The 15,490-nt window shown below is 44.3% G+C and overlaps 1 protein-coding gene across 2 annotated transcripts in view; it reads left to right on the top strand.

Annotated features, from left to right (window-relative positions):
* fbln1 (fibulin 1) overlaps nt 1-13,834 on the top strand; it is a 33,316-nt gene extending 19,482 nt beyond the window's left edge. For both annotated transcript variants that reach the window (XM_062546755.1, XM_062546754.1), the window contains exon 17: nt 13,126-13,834. In XM_062546755.1, the coding sequence (XP_062402739.1) occupies nt 13,126-13,265 (140 nt within the window). In that variant the 3' untranslated portion in view covers nt 13,266-13,834. The remainder of the gene's footprint in view (nt 1-13,125) is intronic.
* The last annotated feature ends 1,656 nt before the right edge of the window (nt 13,835-15,490 follow it).

Below are 15,490 nucleotides of genomic sequence, written 5' to 3'. Positions count from 1 at the left end.
TTATTAAAGCATATGAGAAATGGAAAGTTCTTGCAAAGGAGGCTAAAAGGGCACTCAATCAATCATCCTTGAGAGATGTTCTACAAGACCTCAAGACTAAAATTCATTCTGCTGATACTGAAGTAAAACAAAGATATGAAGATGTACGGCAACACAGCGTTCCTGATGGAGACATCCGCCGTCGGGTAGACACTTGTGACGCTGTATCAAGGCAGATCCTGGAACGGCTATGTAGTCTTCTTGATGATGCCACAGATCAAGATTTGCATGCAAGGCCAGCGCCATGGACTCAAACTGGCTCTGTGTTTTCATCTATAGAATCCAAAGGTACTTCAAGTAAAGGATCAAGACGTTCAAGCCTGTCCTCCACAAGGAAACAGGAAGCGGCAGCAGAGTTAGCTGCAACCCAAGCCACCTTGAAAATCCTGAAAGAAATGGAACATGAAGAACAAGAGCTTGAAAGGCTTGAAGCAGAGAACAGAAAGAAGCTTGCACTACAAGAAGCAGAAAATGCTGAAAGACTAAAGTTGTTGGAAGAGAAGCGCAGACAGTTAGAGCGTTTAGAAACAACTAAAAGGATGAATGCTGCAAGAGCAAGACTTCAAGTTTATGAACAAGACGTGGGCTCAGATGAAGAGATATCAGAGATTCTTCACAGCCATGAGCTGTTACAGCATCCACCCAAGCCAAAGACTCTTCTAGAGCATCATGGGCCTTCACAGTCTGCCATAAGAAGACATCACACCACAAGCCATGAACCTGCTAGGCCCACTTATCAAGACAGTGGAACAATATCACTTGCCGAAGCAATAGCAGAGTCCATAAATGCAAGCCGTCTTCCAGTGCCAGAGCCACCTGCCTTCAATGGAGACCCAATAAGGTACAAGGACTGGAAGATGTCATTTCAAACACTGATAGGCCGGAAGAACATTCCTGTGAATGAAAAAATATACTACCTCCGCAAATATGTCACAGGACCTGCAAAGAAAGCCATTGAAAGTTATTTCCTCTTGGGCACGGACAAAGCCTATGAGTCAGCATGGGAAGTATTGGAAGAAAGATATGGCAGTCCCTTTGTAGTCGCTAAAGCTTTCCGGGATAAACTAAATTCATGGCCTAAGATAGGACCCAAAGACAGTGTTGAATTAAGAGAATTCTCAGACTTCCTTCGAGGTTGTCAAGCAGCAATGTCTGAAATTAAGAGTCTCGAAGTCCTGCATGACTGCAGCGAAAACCAAAAGATGCTAAGCAAGCTTCCTGACTGGTTAACCGCCAGATGGAACAGAAAGGTGATTGACTTTCAAGAAGCCACTAGAGCTTTTCCAAGCTTCAACCAGTTTGTAGAGTTTATGGCTAGAGAGGCTAAGATAGCTTGTAATCCCATGACCTCTCTTTATGCTCTGAAGTCTGGTGAAGGTGAAAAGGTGAAGTCACTCAAGATTCGAAGTGTTGGTGCAAAGGTGCTGGCAAGTGGATCTGAAGAGGAAACAGACACTAAAGTACAAAAGGAAGATGCTAAAGCATGCATGTTTTGTGAGAAGGCAAATCATGGCATCCACACATGCCGAAAGTTCATGGAGAAGTCTGTCACTGAACGAGTAAAGTATGTGCAAACCAAGAAGTTGTGTTTTGGATGTTTAAAGCCAGGACATCATTCAAAGAACTGTGAAAGGAGAAGTGTGTGTAACATGTGCAAGGGGAAACATCCCACATGTTTACATGAAGACCGCACCAAGGCGGATGAAAAGAAAGGTAATGAAGTTGATGGACAAGGACAGAGTGGAAACCAGCTGAAGGAGAAAGAAAGGTCAAAGGAACGGACAGAGTCTAAAGAGAGTAGTGAAACATCAAGCATAGCTACATCTAATCAAGTAACACAGAACAGGAACAGCACATATGCATCCACAATAGTGCCAGTGTGGCTGTCAACAACAAGTCACCCAGAGACTGAAGTCCTTGTGTATGCTCTTCTGGACAGTCAGAGCGATTGCACCTTTATCCTGCAAGAAAAGGCAGACACTCTTGATGCACAAAGGGAGCCTGTGCAATTAAAGCTTTCCACACTTTCATCTAAGCAAACTGTTATTCTAAGTCACAAGTTAACTGGGTTGCAGGTCAGAGGCTTTTATTCCTCCAAGAAAATCCCTCTTCCAGTGACCTATTCCCGAGAGTTTATTCCTGCTAGTCTAAGTCACATTCCTACACCTAAAACAGCAAGAGCATGGTCTCACCTAGAGCACCTTGCTGAAGAAATTGCCCCTTTAATTGACTGTGACATAGGTTTGCTAATAGGGTACAACTGTTCTCAAGCCCTGTTGCCCAGAGAAATTGTATCAGGCAAGGATGACGAGCCATTTGCAGTAAGAACTGACCTTGGTTGGAGCATTGTTGGTTGCGTCGATCCCTGTGTTGATTATGGTGATGCCATTGGAAGCAGCCATAGAATTGTTGTGAGACAGGTTACACCTTGTCTACAGTCATCTGTTAACCTAACAAGTCAAGTTCAGTACGTATGCAGAACACAAGTCAAGGAACTCATTGCTCCTACAGATGTGCTGAAGGCGCTTGAGTCAGAAGTTAGTGAGAGGAATGTGGAAGATGCTCAGTTCTCTCAGGAAGACCTTCGCTTCATCTCAATGGTGGAGGAGGGTATAAAGATACAGGCAGATGGACGTTGTGAAGTGCCCCTGCCGTTAAAAGAAAACAAGCCATGTCCGTCAAACAACAGAAAGTGTGCAGATCACAGACTCAAGTGTTTGAAAGGAACAGAAGATCAAGACTTCTTAAGATTCCTGTGGTGGGAGAACAGAGATGTTAAGTCAGAGCCATCAGTCTACCGGATGAAAGTGCACCTATTCAGTGCAGCTTCGTCACCTGGCTGTGCAAACTACGGCCTCAAGCACATTACCGCACAAGGACAAGGTCGATTCAGTGAAACATCTATCCGCTTCATTGAAAGGAATTTTCATGTGGATGGTGGTCTGATAAGTGTCTCAACAAATGAAGAAGCCATACAGTTAGTGAGTGAAGTCAGACAGCTCTGCAGTTCAGGAAAACTGTGTATTCACAAGTTCATATCCAACTCCAAAGAAGTGCTTGCGTCCATTCCGAAAGAAGCTGACACTTCAAGAAGTCCAGATTTAGCTTTGGGCGAACTACAGATTGAGAGAGCCCTAAGTGATAAAAGGTGTGTCACGTCAGATCACTTCAGCTTCAGAGTAGTGGTGAATGAACGCCCGTTTTCAAGAAGAGGAGTCTTGTCAACAGTAGCCTCCATCTTTGACCCATTAGGTATGTGCCACAATAAGGTTGGATGGGACGATCCGTTACCAGATGACCGAAGACCACGGTGGGAGTCCTGGGTCTTTGACTTGAAGAATCAAGCAGATGTCAAGATTCAGCAGCTGTTGTTGCTGTGCGTTGTTGCAAGTGACATGCTTAGGAAGGAGCTGGAAGTAAACGCTCAAGAAGTCTTGAAGCCAAGTGATGCTGCCTACCTGTATGTTTTCTTGCAAAGAGTCCTATTCACATTCATTCTAGTATACAAGTTGAGTTTTGAAATCACAAGTGATTTGGTGGGAGTGTAGCTGCTGTAGAGAAGGCAGCTAAATAAATAAATAAATAAGTCAATAAATACAGGAATATAAGTTCATGAATACAAATATTAATAAATAGTTAAGAAGTGAGAAAGAATAATTCAATGTTAAAAACATATCTTTATTTGTGTTCATTTCATTGGAGTTTCACTTAGAATGTATCATGACTCATGCCGGAACCAAAGTTCTGAAGTCAGAGGTGATGGCAGGGCACTGTTAGAAGGGAATGGTATCATTTTGGACCATGCAGCACGCAGCACGGCTGTGCTAGAAAGTTTGGTGTATTTCGTACAGCATATAAGAGATTAAGTTAGTAAGATATAAGTTTAGTGTAATGTGAAGACCTGAAGACCCGTTGGTTTTATTTCTCTCAAGTACAAGCGGCCAATGAGGTAAAGTTTATATCTTGTTGCTATTAGTGTTAATGTTAAAGCTAACCTGGCTAATTTACGTTTCACTATGTAACCGTAAGGTATACGCAATGTATGTAGTCTCTATAAGAATGTAATGTATGTTTCGTGTTTTCTGTATGTACAGTTCTCACGGCACGCATTTGCACTGAAGAGTGTGAATAAATGTCAGTAAATGGAAAAGAACGACTTGGTTTCGTGATTTCGACTTGAGAGGAGTAACAACTGTGGTGATGTCACTAATTCCCAGTAAATGGATTTTTGTACACAAATGTGTGTGCATACTGTAACCATGAATATGAGTGTGCGTTTCTGAACGTGACTGTATTCAGACGTAATTCTGGCTGCTTTGTTTCATGTGGTTTCCTGTATTGTAACATATCCTGTCGTGTCCTCTTAGTGTCTCGCCTGGCTGTAGAGCAGTTAATTGCGGACCACATGAAAGGCGGTCTTGCACTCGTTGTAAAGAGAGTATTCTCACATGAGCTTTGGCTCCTTGCTGGATGAAGCTCTGGTGAGTGAGTCGCTGCTGCCCGCAGGTTGGTCCATTTCGCTAGAAGCCCCCTATCAAAGTCAGATGGCTAGGGTGCCTAGTGGCGTGATGAGGGCTCTGTTCATTAAACTCACTGGAGGTCGTCTGGCTAATGCGGTGACAAGAGGTATGTCAGGGCCTCGCAATGGAGGGTACCTATAAATCTTCAGAGTTAGTCCATTGGGAAACTCAGTCATTTATAATTTGGGCAAATTTGGTGTCCCCTTTTTTCTTTTTTTATTCATGACAGATTTGTGTTACAGTAAATGGTAGTGCACAGTGCTGTCAGAGATGGCTGACAAGTCATATACTGTAAGCATAAATGACTTCAGCTTGATTCTATAAATGATCTTCGGTCTCTTGGGTTTCCATGTAATTTACAATACCACGTTGTTGTGAGCTGTGCAGTGATTAATGTGTATACGTCCTTGGTGGTCATGACATCGCTTTACATTAAGGAGCACAAGGAAAGCACTATTAACTGTACACAACTGTACACACATAATATGTCCTCAGGGTGGCTTTGTTGTTATGACCATGTAGATAGCCAGAAACACTTTGATCTTGTTTTTTTAGACATCAAGCGACATGAATCCTAGTCCTGGGGTCAAAACACTTTGAAGGTCAAACTGAGGCAGGAGCATAACTTTATTCAATGTGTAAGACCCCTTTGAACAAGATAAGTGCACAGTATGTATGCCTTTAATGTAGGTTATGTTAAAGTCTTTTGAACTCACCATTGAAATCGATTAATGGACCTCATAGTTCACAGGATTTCAGTTTTCCTGTGCAGTAATATAGAGAACGGGCAACCACATCACGCTGAACAGGAAGGCAAGCAACACAGTGTTAATGCTTCCCAAGTAAAATAAAGTCCATTGAATGTTATTGATTTCTTTCGGTAGGTTTCTGTTCTGTAATTTAGTTACTGACGTTACATAGCTGCAACCTGCTACTGCCCATTTCTTTACATCTGCTAGGGTAAACAGGCATAACTAGATCTACTGTAACTAGATCCTCTCCAAATCACTATATTTCAGGTTCAACATGTCTGATGACATATTGAACCTGTCAATAGCAAAAAATATCATGCCTCCATGCTATTAAGCCAGCCACATAGGATCTAATGTAACGGATGTGACAGTGGCACTGCATCATATCTGTGCCAGAGCAGTATATATAGAGTTCAGCTAACTCAACACTCAACAACAGATGCCATTTTGTAATCTTAAGGCAGACGGCCGTCCAATGTGACAAATATGCAAGGTCAGACAAACATTTATTTACTTCACTCAAAGACTCATATAAATGTAATTATGGTGCCTGAGAACAGATAAAGGCTCCACTGAGTTTTACTGTCACTTCTTCCATTCCATAGCCTATCCAATGGCATTTTTGTGCTGATTGTTGTATTTGTCATTGCACAGCTCATTACCGCCTCAGACGTAGATCACCCCAATGAAGTATCGCACAGGAAAACCCTAAATTTCACTTGGATATTAAAATGAACATGATGACTGACAAGATCAACTACAGTGTAGAATAGATTCAAAAGGGCAGCTGCATAGATTCACTACAAGAACACTCATGTCTTCCTTGACCTATATTACATTATGCAGTAGATTTTTTTTAACAGTGTCTGCCGTATCCACAAATTTCCACAATTATTTGTGATGTGGATTTCTCAAGGTCACCGGGTAGGCCTTGCCTTCACTAATCAGCTTCGGAGTCATTGGAATGGTTATTTGACTTATTTGCGGTTGAATGATGGCTGTCTTGCTTCCCCTTAGCACCTGTGAGTGGAAAAACCATGCTTGCAAGTTTGTGCCACTGGGTTGGTGGCACTGACAAACAGAAAGTTTCGCAGCCTCATGATCATGCTCATGAAAAGGCAGACTGACCGATTGAGTAGTGTTGTAAAATATACATGCTAAAACTGAAGGGGAAGCTCTGCAGAGAAACTTGCAAGCATAAAATGAGAAAACAGCAAAGAAATTGTCAAACCTGCATAGTTCCTCTTTAATGCAGCCAACAGTGCTTCACTCTGTTGGCATAAACATATCCTCACTCTTAAACTTTCAGATTCACTTTGGAGTGAGGATATTACTGCGCAGAGTCTAAGTGCTCCCAATATTATTCCGCCACACAATATAGCTATCCCTTTTACCTGCTTAGAAATGCACCACGTTTTATTTTGTCTCACCATACTTGGTCGTGTGACTACTCGTGTAACTGTATTCTAATAGGGAAAACATGGAGGTGTTTGGTCACTTCTAACTTAATCTCTGTTTAGATCCTAATGAATGCATTGGGCTAGCTAAGTGCTATCAAAGTTGCGCCGCGCACCAGAGCCAGTGAGTGCACACATTGAAACGTGAGAGGTATGTATCAACTCGTCTTAATTAAGCGAATAACGTAGTTTAATATAAAAAAACGGTGAAGTGTTCCTTTAAGCGACATCCCATTCTTAATCCATAGGGTTTAATGTGATATTGGTCTACCCTTTGCAGCAATAACAGCTTCATCTCTTCTGAGAAGGCTTTCCACAAGGTTTAGGAGTGTGTTTATGGACATTTTTGACCATTCTTCCACAAGCGCATTTGTGAGGTCACAGGCTGATTTTGGACGAGGAGACTCCACTCTAATTCATCCCAAAAGTTCTATTGGGTTGCAGGCCAGTCAAGTAGACCTTTCTTTGTGCACAGTAAGGGGCTATCCCTGAGCTGGGCTTGGCCCCTTAGTTCCAGTGTAAGACACTGAATGCTTCAGCATCAACCAAGAGATTTTGGACAATTCCATGCTCCCAACTTTGTGGGAACAGTTTGGGAAACGTACATGCTGCAATCACGTCAGGTGTAGCTACTTCCATTGATTATAGTGGAATCTAATTGTTGACGCAGATGTAACGCGAATGGAATGCCTGGTGTAACTCCGCTGTTAGAGTAATGAATACATATGCATAAAGCAAGCATACACTACTCACAAAAAATTAGGGATATCTGGTTTCAGGTGAAATTTAAATGTTTCATTACAGAACGTACTGAACCATTGAACTATTGAACCTGCACATTCAGAAGTTTAGAAGTCACATTAAGTTCACCTGTAAGGGTTATAGTGGATTTTAGGTTCATTTAGGATTTTCAGGTTCAAGCCGAATATCCAAGACTTTTTCTAAGTAATGTATAGTATCTTGCATCACTCCCATTTTGTTGTGAGTACATTTCCAAATAGAATATGCTGCTTGTTATGCAATACATTTTGTGGACAGTCTAGCTTTTAATTGGTGTTGAAATACTTTAATCAATGACAGCTCTAGAATAAATGTATTAAAAGGTTTCTAAATCCCTCTAGTGTGTAATTATACCTTTAGCTCACTGAAATGATCAGAAGAAAAAAACACACCAGCTTTCCCTCTCTCTTTTTACACACTCTAGTCTGGCCTGTGTGATGCACCACACACACTGGGAGGACTGTAGCTTAGCTTTGCCTCGCTCATCCATCACTGTCTGAGTGGAGGTTTTCTTTTGGGATTCACGTCTGGATGAGAACGTTGGCAGTCTGGTGCATCTGTACAAACACTGTGGAGCCCCGGAGATCATGAGACAGCTTGATTGGAGCTATCAAACGCTGAGAAATCCAGCATGAAACTTCACCCCCTCCATTTAGAGTGAAAGAAAAAAGACAACATATGTGGGCTTAAACCACCCAGCAGGTATCCAGACCCACGCCTATTGATAGTATATGAGCACAAAAACAACACCCCTCGCATATCACACGCATTTTCTGAAAGACAAACAGGAGAGGAATGCATGACTCACACAATCATCCATCTTTGATTGGGATAGATTGTTTTAGCAAACCATCTCTCAACAGGCAGCAGTTGCTACGGGCCTTTTCAAGCTCTCCACCTTTGGTGTGTGGTGGTGGTGTGTGTGTGCGTGTTGGGGGGGGGGGGGTGTCTTAGGGGGGTGGGTCGTAGATGACGTTTCCTTGTGCTGACGTAAGTACAGAAACTCACGTACCCATCCTCAGTGACCTGTGTAGCTTTCCCATACAGGAGCACAGGCCTCCACTTAGAGACTAGTATTATTGGAGGCCGCTCCCATTCTCATTCACTGTGTGGGCTGCCAGTCAGTCAGCGCACACCACGCTCCGGTAAGCAGGCAGGCTCTCACACTGGCCTGGGCTGCGGATGACATAGCAGCCACAAAAAAAGAGGGATCTGAGCGTTGCCCAGGACTGCAGCGTTTCCCACTCACTACCACGGGTATGAGGAATTCACCAGAGCAACAGCAAGATTGAAGAGCGGAAGGTGCACAGTAATCATTGGACTGTCTCAAAGGAGTGATTCACAGCCAGTGTGCAGTACGTGTCAACTGCAGATGATTCCAATAATTTAAAACACCAGGTAGAGAAAGACTTCCCTGGTCAGGGCCTATACTGCAAACAATAAAAACCCTTGTTGCGATACTGTTGCCACAGCAGTGAAAACTTGAATGGAGATGTAAATTCGGTCTGGGCTTAGGTATGTGTCATTCTCTCGTATCCTTCACAAGCCACAGAGGAATTTTGGTTTGAGATATTAGTCCTGTTTGGGAGGGGTAGAACCACGCTGAGGCTCAAGCAGGTGAATTGTTGATGGTTTTCAAGATATCCTACAGTACAAGCAGTGTATAAAAATGAGCTTGGATGAAAGGAGAGATGACAAAAAAACAGGCCAGTCGGACTTCTACTGAGTTATTATTCATCACCAATTTCAAATCCGCTCACAAAATGTGGGGAAATGTGCTTTATGGTTCACTGAACGTGCGAGTTGACGTATGACGAATGAGGAGGGCTTTCGGATCCCGGAGCGGAGCACCGCGAGGGCAAGGCAGGGCAAGAAGCCGAGGAGGTCTCCTGATGGGAAGAGATGTCAGGGGATGAATCATGAAATGGCATCATTAGGCACACACAGACGGGCCAAGCCCACGAGGAATCCCTGCTCTGTCAAAAGAGGGATTACCGGAGATAATGAAAACAGTGTCTGCCTCGCTTGACAGCAGGCGCGTTGGCCCGGGTGGTCTGGGCGCCGAGGCAGATATCACTCACTGCATGTGTCCCAGGGACTCCGCGGAGACAAGGCAGAAACACTCATCATCTGAGCCCATTGATTTATTATCGGCTCTAATTTAGTACAGTCTTGGGTGCTTCTCTTTATATGTGTATATGTTTCACTTGACAGGCAAGAGCCATGTTGGATATTGCAATGTGTGAAAATACTGTATATGGTGGAAATTAAATGTTTTTTTTTTCATATTTGAAAGAACAAAACAAGTATGCACTTTTTCATCTTTGAGGCAATAGCTTACGTTGCATGTAAATCTCAACTAAGTGTAACTTTACGATAAAGCAATAAGGTTGTGATAAGGTTGAGTGAACATCTATTAACATGTGAGCTCCCCACTGTAAATGCCACATAATTCAGTAGGAGCGGGCTGAACCAATCCTGCCACTTTATTCAGCTGACCACTGTGGGGAAAACCACTTAAAACTTGAATTTGCAGCCCCTTTCCATCATGGAAATACTCCATAGAGAGAAGTGTTCCAGAAAACTCTCCCGCACAATTTTCGGAGATCAGTAGCAATGAGTCATCGTTAATTGACCTTAAGATGATACCATCCCACATGCCGCGCCTTTTAAAGGGCACAGGCACAGCTCAACGTCCCCCTTTTAGGAGTGGTTATGGGGGGTGTTTGGTTAGGGTGACCAGAGAGCAGTAAGCAGGCGGTGGGGAAACACACAAGAAACAAGCTAGACCATCTGGATCATGCCGCCGAGTCCTCTGGGGCCTGGATCCCAGGTCTTTCCCTGCGTGCACTGGGCACCGCTTGGGGCCGGACGAAAGGCTTTAACTGCGCCGAGCCAGCATCCCACAACAGCCAGCGTGTCATTATACTACACTGTGGTGAGGCCAAGTCAAACTCTTCATTTGTCCCTGGTGTTAAACCCACTCATTTTGGATTTTGTCATACACTTCCTACCCAGGGTTGTAAAAACCATAAAACCCAGAAATTGTACTGTTTACATGTAACCCTTCAATATCGCAGCCCTTGTAGCCATTGAGGATGACAAATGCCTCCTGGCATTCACTTGACTTTGTTTTGAGGCAGTGCCTGTGTGGCTACCATACACTTAGAGCTATTTTCTCCTTACTGGCTACTTTACAGGGCCACAAAATGCGCTGAAAAACAGGGGTTATGCGTAGATGGTTATGCGATAGTAGGGTCACCTCTGCAGCCACCACAAACATGACTGTGAAGAGCCCAATGGCATGAGCGCTATGCTGCAAAACCCACACTACTCAGTGACCACTACTATTTACGTGTCATCAATACTTACAAGGTACCGGAAGACAGAAAAATGAAAATTTATGAGCAAGCCGCAAATATCATATCATGAAACAAAAAAAATAATTAAGGGCGAACAACTGACCACATTTTGCTGTTAATGTAAGAGATTTTGACAACATAAAAACTAGTTGTGTTAATACATTAATCACTCTTGCGTAAATATATGCACATGTGTGCAAAGGCTCAAGAGGACTTAAAGGTTTGGTTGACGTTTGTGTAATCTGGTATTCCCAGAAAAGTTCCTATTGCCATTCTTAAACTGGACTCTTGTGGGGTAACTATTCTTAGACCCAGCACAAGCCAGAGAGGTTTGCTTTGACCTTTTGTTTTACACCCCTTTTCAGTCATTTATGCTCTTTTTGTCTTCTTCTCTGACCACTCTCTGGCCTTCCACAAGGAACAATCAGAAGGTCAAGTGTGGTCAGCCCATGTGAATGTGACATTTTATGCGATCCAAGCAGAAAAGCTATTTCAATGTGAAATCAAGTATCATATCATTATGTCATTGCCATAGTACACATTGTCCAGTAAATGTCCAATGTTAAGTATAGTGGTCATTCGGAGATTTCTAGTGAATATATGGGAAAACGATTGAGGCACAGGATCTGAAGTCCTGATTTGTGCAAGCCAAGACACCTGAACTGAACAACTCAGCCTCACTTCAAGCATTCGTGCTGAAAAATCATTTTCAAAGGGAAAATCTTTCCATGTCCCTCAATACTCTGAACATTACCACAGCACTGTTTGAGTTCACAGAAAGGTTCCTACCCTAATGGCGTTCATGGTTTGGAAACAATAAAACCCCCATCCCGCTCTTCACAGTGGAGTGTCACTATGCAACAGAGGCCCAACACACAAAAACAAGTGTGGCAAACTCCTGGTAGCTGGGCCCCTCTCCTCGCCGACAGATGCTTATCGCCGGAATCTTCGAGCCCGCCGCAGTGATCTAGACGAGGAGGCTCGGTCGCTTGCACGCGCATTCTCGCCATGGTGGAACTGAAGTTGGAGGCCCAGAGGAATGTCGACGGGGACTGGGGATTGCGTGACTCTAACAGATGGGACTCATTTACCCTCCTGTGCCACAAACAAGGCTGAGGCTGAGGCGGATGAAACGGCAGTGGCAGAAGCAGCCTTCCCAGCGGACCTGCCTCCCACTGTACTAATACCCCATTGGCCCCCCCACGTCTTTCTCTCACTCCCACATGGCCATCACTTCTGTAAGGCCCCACCCAGAGCCAAGATGCTGCTGACGGTCTTCGTCTAATCCTTCAATGGCAGCAGTATCACGGGAGTGAAGAGTGAGAGCGTTGGTGGTATGATGGAGGGCAACTGGAGAGCGACCGGGTTGCATGGCATTGATTGTTATTCTGGCTGAATGTCTTCAGCCAGGTGCCTGATGCTCTGTGGCTGAATATAAGCCCAAAAGAGTGTGAGTGTGTGTGTGAGAATGTGTGTGTGAGTGTGTGTGGTGTGTGAAGGGGGTGCATGGAAAGAAAAGGACGAAAGAGAGAGAGAGTAAAGGACATTAAGGAGAGGGGAAAAGAGGGACAGTGGAGGGATTGTGCTGCTTGACTGCACGCTGTCGATGGCTGTTGAAGCAGGACGGAGTTGAAATGTCACCAGTACACGGTGGGGAGAGAGCTCGCGCTGACAGCTTGTGTAAACACGGCGCCTTTCTCCCCTCCCTCTCTCCTCTGTAATCGCATGTTCACTTAAAAAGATCTTCCAGTGAATTCCTCTGGCATGGGGTAATCCTTGGTCGGGGCTCGGCTGTGTTTTCCCCCGCATCACTCTCGAGCAGGGTGTCTCTCGCATCCGCGGGGAAAGGGAGGAGCACGCGAGGGAGGAGAGGGTGAACAGGGACATGGGGGGATTGGAAGAAACAAAGGCCAGATTCACAAGAAAGAGATCTGACAGTCCTGTCATCGTGTTTAACCGAGGTTAGCGCAGAGTGCCTGACTGTGCATTCGTCCGTCGCCCTCATCACTCCCAGGCGTTAAAATGGCCAGGCGGCTTGAGTCATGCTTCTCTCCCTCAGCGGAGTGTGTGTGTGTGTGTGTGTGTGTGTGTGCGTGTGTTGAGTGTTTATGAATCCGGTGTTGAACAAAGAAGACGGAGAGGAGTGCTGCCATGTTTGTTGACTCCTCTCACTTCCTGGTCTGACTGTTGCTGCTTTGTGTGTCTCTGCTCTCAGGGGTCGTGCGTCAGGTGAAGCGCATCATCGGCCCAGTGGACATCGTGCTGAAGCTGGCCATGAACTACGTCACGTCTGGGGTCGTCTCGCATCGGAACATCGTCAACGTCCACATATTCGTCTCCGAGTTCTGGTTCTGAATGGGGGAGACGCCTATACTCTTTCCCATTCCCAGTTCCGCTCACACCATCCCCTGAAGTACATGCACCCACACATTTAGGCGAATGCAACAATGACACGCACACTCATACACGTACCCAAGCACAAAACTGACATGTTCCAGTTCACAACTACACGTAAGATGTCGAAATGAATGAGTCAACGTGATTATTATTTGCATGCAACATCTATAACGCCCATTAGCCTGAGAGATCTTACATGTTTGTGTTCTTGTGGTGAGAGATCACTTGCTGCTTTTTTTGTACCTTTCTTTTGATTATACACAGAACACATCTTCCTGATCTTTTAAGATATGCTAGGCCTTAAGTGCATGCCTGTGTGAGCATATATGAGCATGTTTGACCATGCCCAAAGCTTTATGACATGGTATAAACTATGAGGACTTCACAACATTGGAATGATAATATGAAAAAAAGTTGAATGTACCTGTGATCCTTGGTTGTGATGTTTTCCTTCATATTGTATTCAGTTACATATCACAATGCATTATGTAAGGATCAATTGATGAATAAATGTTTACTACTTTTAATTGTGCACCATTTTCTGTGTAAATGGATGAAGGGACCGTAAAACCATGAATGTCAAGATGGCTATGTTGTTAAATACCTGGTGGCTAGAAAACCATTTCCATTCCCAGTTCCATCCAAGTCTTTCCTATGAGTTATTCAATTATTCCCAAGATTATAATTTGAGTAGATTTCTGTTGAGTTGTTTCAAATCATTGATAAATTAAACTTTCCATGTAACTTGGCTTAGGTCCCTTCAACAGTAAAAGAATATTACCATCTTCCCCATTACCAAATATTAGGAAGTAAAATGAAATGTCAAAGAAACCATTGCATTCATGCTCTTTGCTGCCTTAACTATTTTATATCTCCACTCGTGTTCAGTGTTTAAGTTTGGTCGGGTTTTATGTCGGGTTTTAGTACCATCTGGAGGGGCCAAGCAGCGTAGAAAGTGGAGCCTTTGTGACCACAACCCCTCTAGCATATGTCACTGAACCTAAACTGCCTTTTCCGTGAGGGGACATGAGACAAACTCAAACTCACTCAACCAGATGTCGGTAATGGCCTTACCATGGATCTCTAATCATCACTGTGGTCAAGCCAAACCACCGCTGACCAACGCTTCAAAGACAATAGAGTTGGAGAGCTATCCGTCATGGGCCCACTCCTATGCGTAGACTAATGGCCTATGCAGATTACATGTTTTTTTTTTGTCTTCCACAATGGTCTTTTACAATTGACCATGTCAGACTAGGCGATCAGAGAACCCCAAATTCTTGCCTGCGTCTTGGTCAGGATATTGGCCACATTACAAGATCATGTAGCCTATCTATCGTAGCCTTCTCCTCGCGTGTCAACATGACAGTCATGGAAGAATCACCAACATTTCAGACATACTTTACATTTTCCAGCGTCGTTCTCGACTTTTCATATTTGTACACGACACTGGACATTTGTCAACTGCGAACAAAATCATGGAAAATTGTGTAGTCTGCATAGGGCATAAGCCGCACAATGAATGCCTCAAACTCTTAACGGGTTTCCCCTTTTGGAGAGAGAAACGGAAGCCAAGAAGGCCAGGTTTGTGGTTGGACATGAAAAGTTCTTTCACAATCCTACCCAGCATATATGCATCTGAGTGGCTGCGAGTGTGCACATGTGAATGTATATGTGTATTGACATGTACGTGTACGCTTGCGTGCGCACACTGAAACTCTTCCTCTCCCAAGACCTGAGGTTCCCTGCAGCCCCTGTCACCCAGTAACATTATATTCCTTGCAGCCGAGCGCCTTCCTCCTTCTCTGGCCTCATTAGAAGCCGCTGATGTGCCCGGCACCCTTAAAGATGGTAACACGACACTAGCTTTTAGCGAACAATAACCCACAAAAGCAGATGACATCAGCCAGCAGAAACATCACAGGGCCAAGGCGAGCTGCTTGCTGTGTGGGGCTTAGCGTTGCAGGACAGCGCGGGCAGAAACCACACACATGTGAAGGGGGGGGGGGGGGGGGAAGAGCGGCCGCGCGCCACTCGCCAGACAGCTGCCCAGCTGCCAGGAGCCACTGGCATGGCACAGCGCGGTGCCAGAAACACAGCTCTGGGGAACAAACATAGACTAATTGCAGGATAGTGGACCTGTGCGAGTTTGTGTTTTTCTTTTTTTTTTTTTGCTGTTTTTT

This window comes from Sardina pilchardus, chromosome 10, assembly GCF_963854185.1.
Source record: "Sardina pilchardus chromosome 10, fSarPil1.1, whole genome shotgun sequence".
Taxonomy (NCBI): domain Eukaryota; kingdom Metazoa; phylum Chordata; class Actinopteri; order Clupeiformes; family Clupeidae; genus Sardina; species Sardina pilchardus.
Note: the sequence above shows the minus strand (reverse complement) of the source record. Positions and strands in the feature narration are given on the sequence as shown.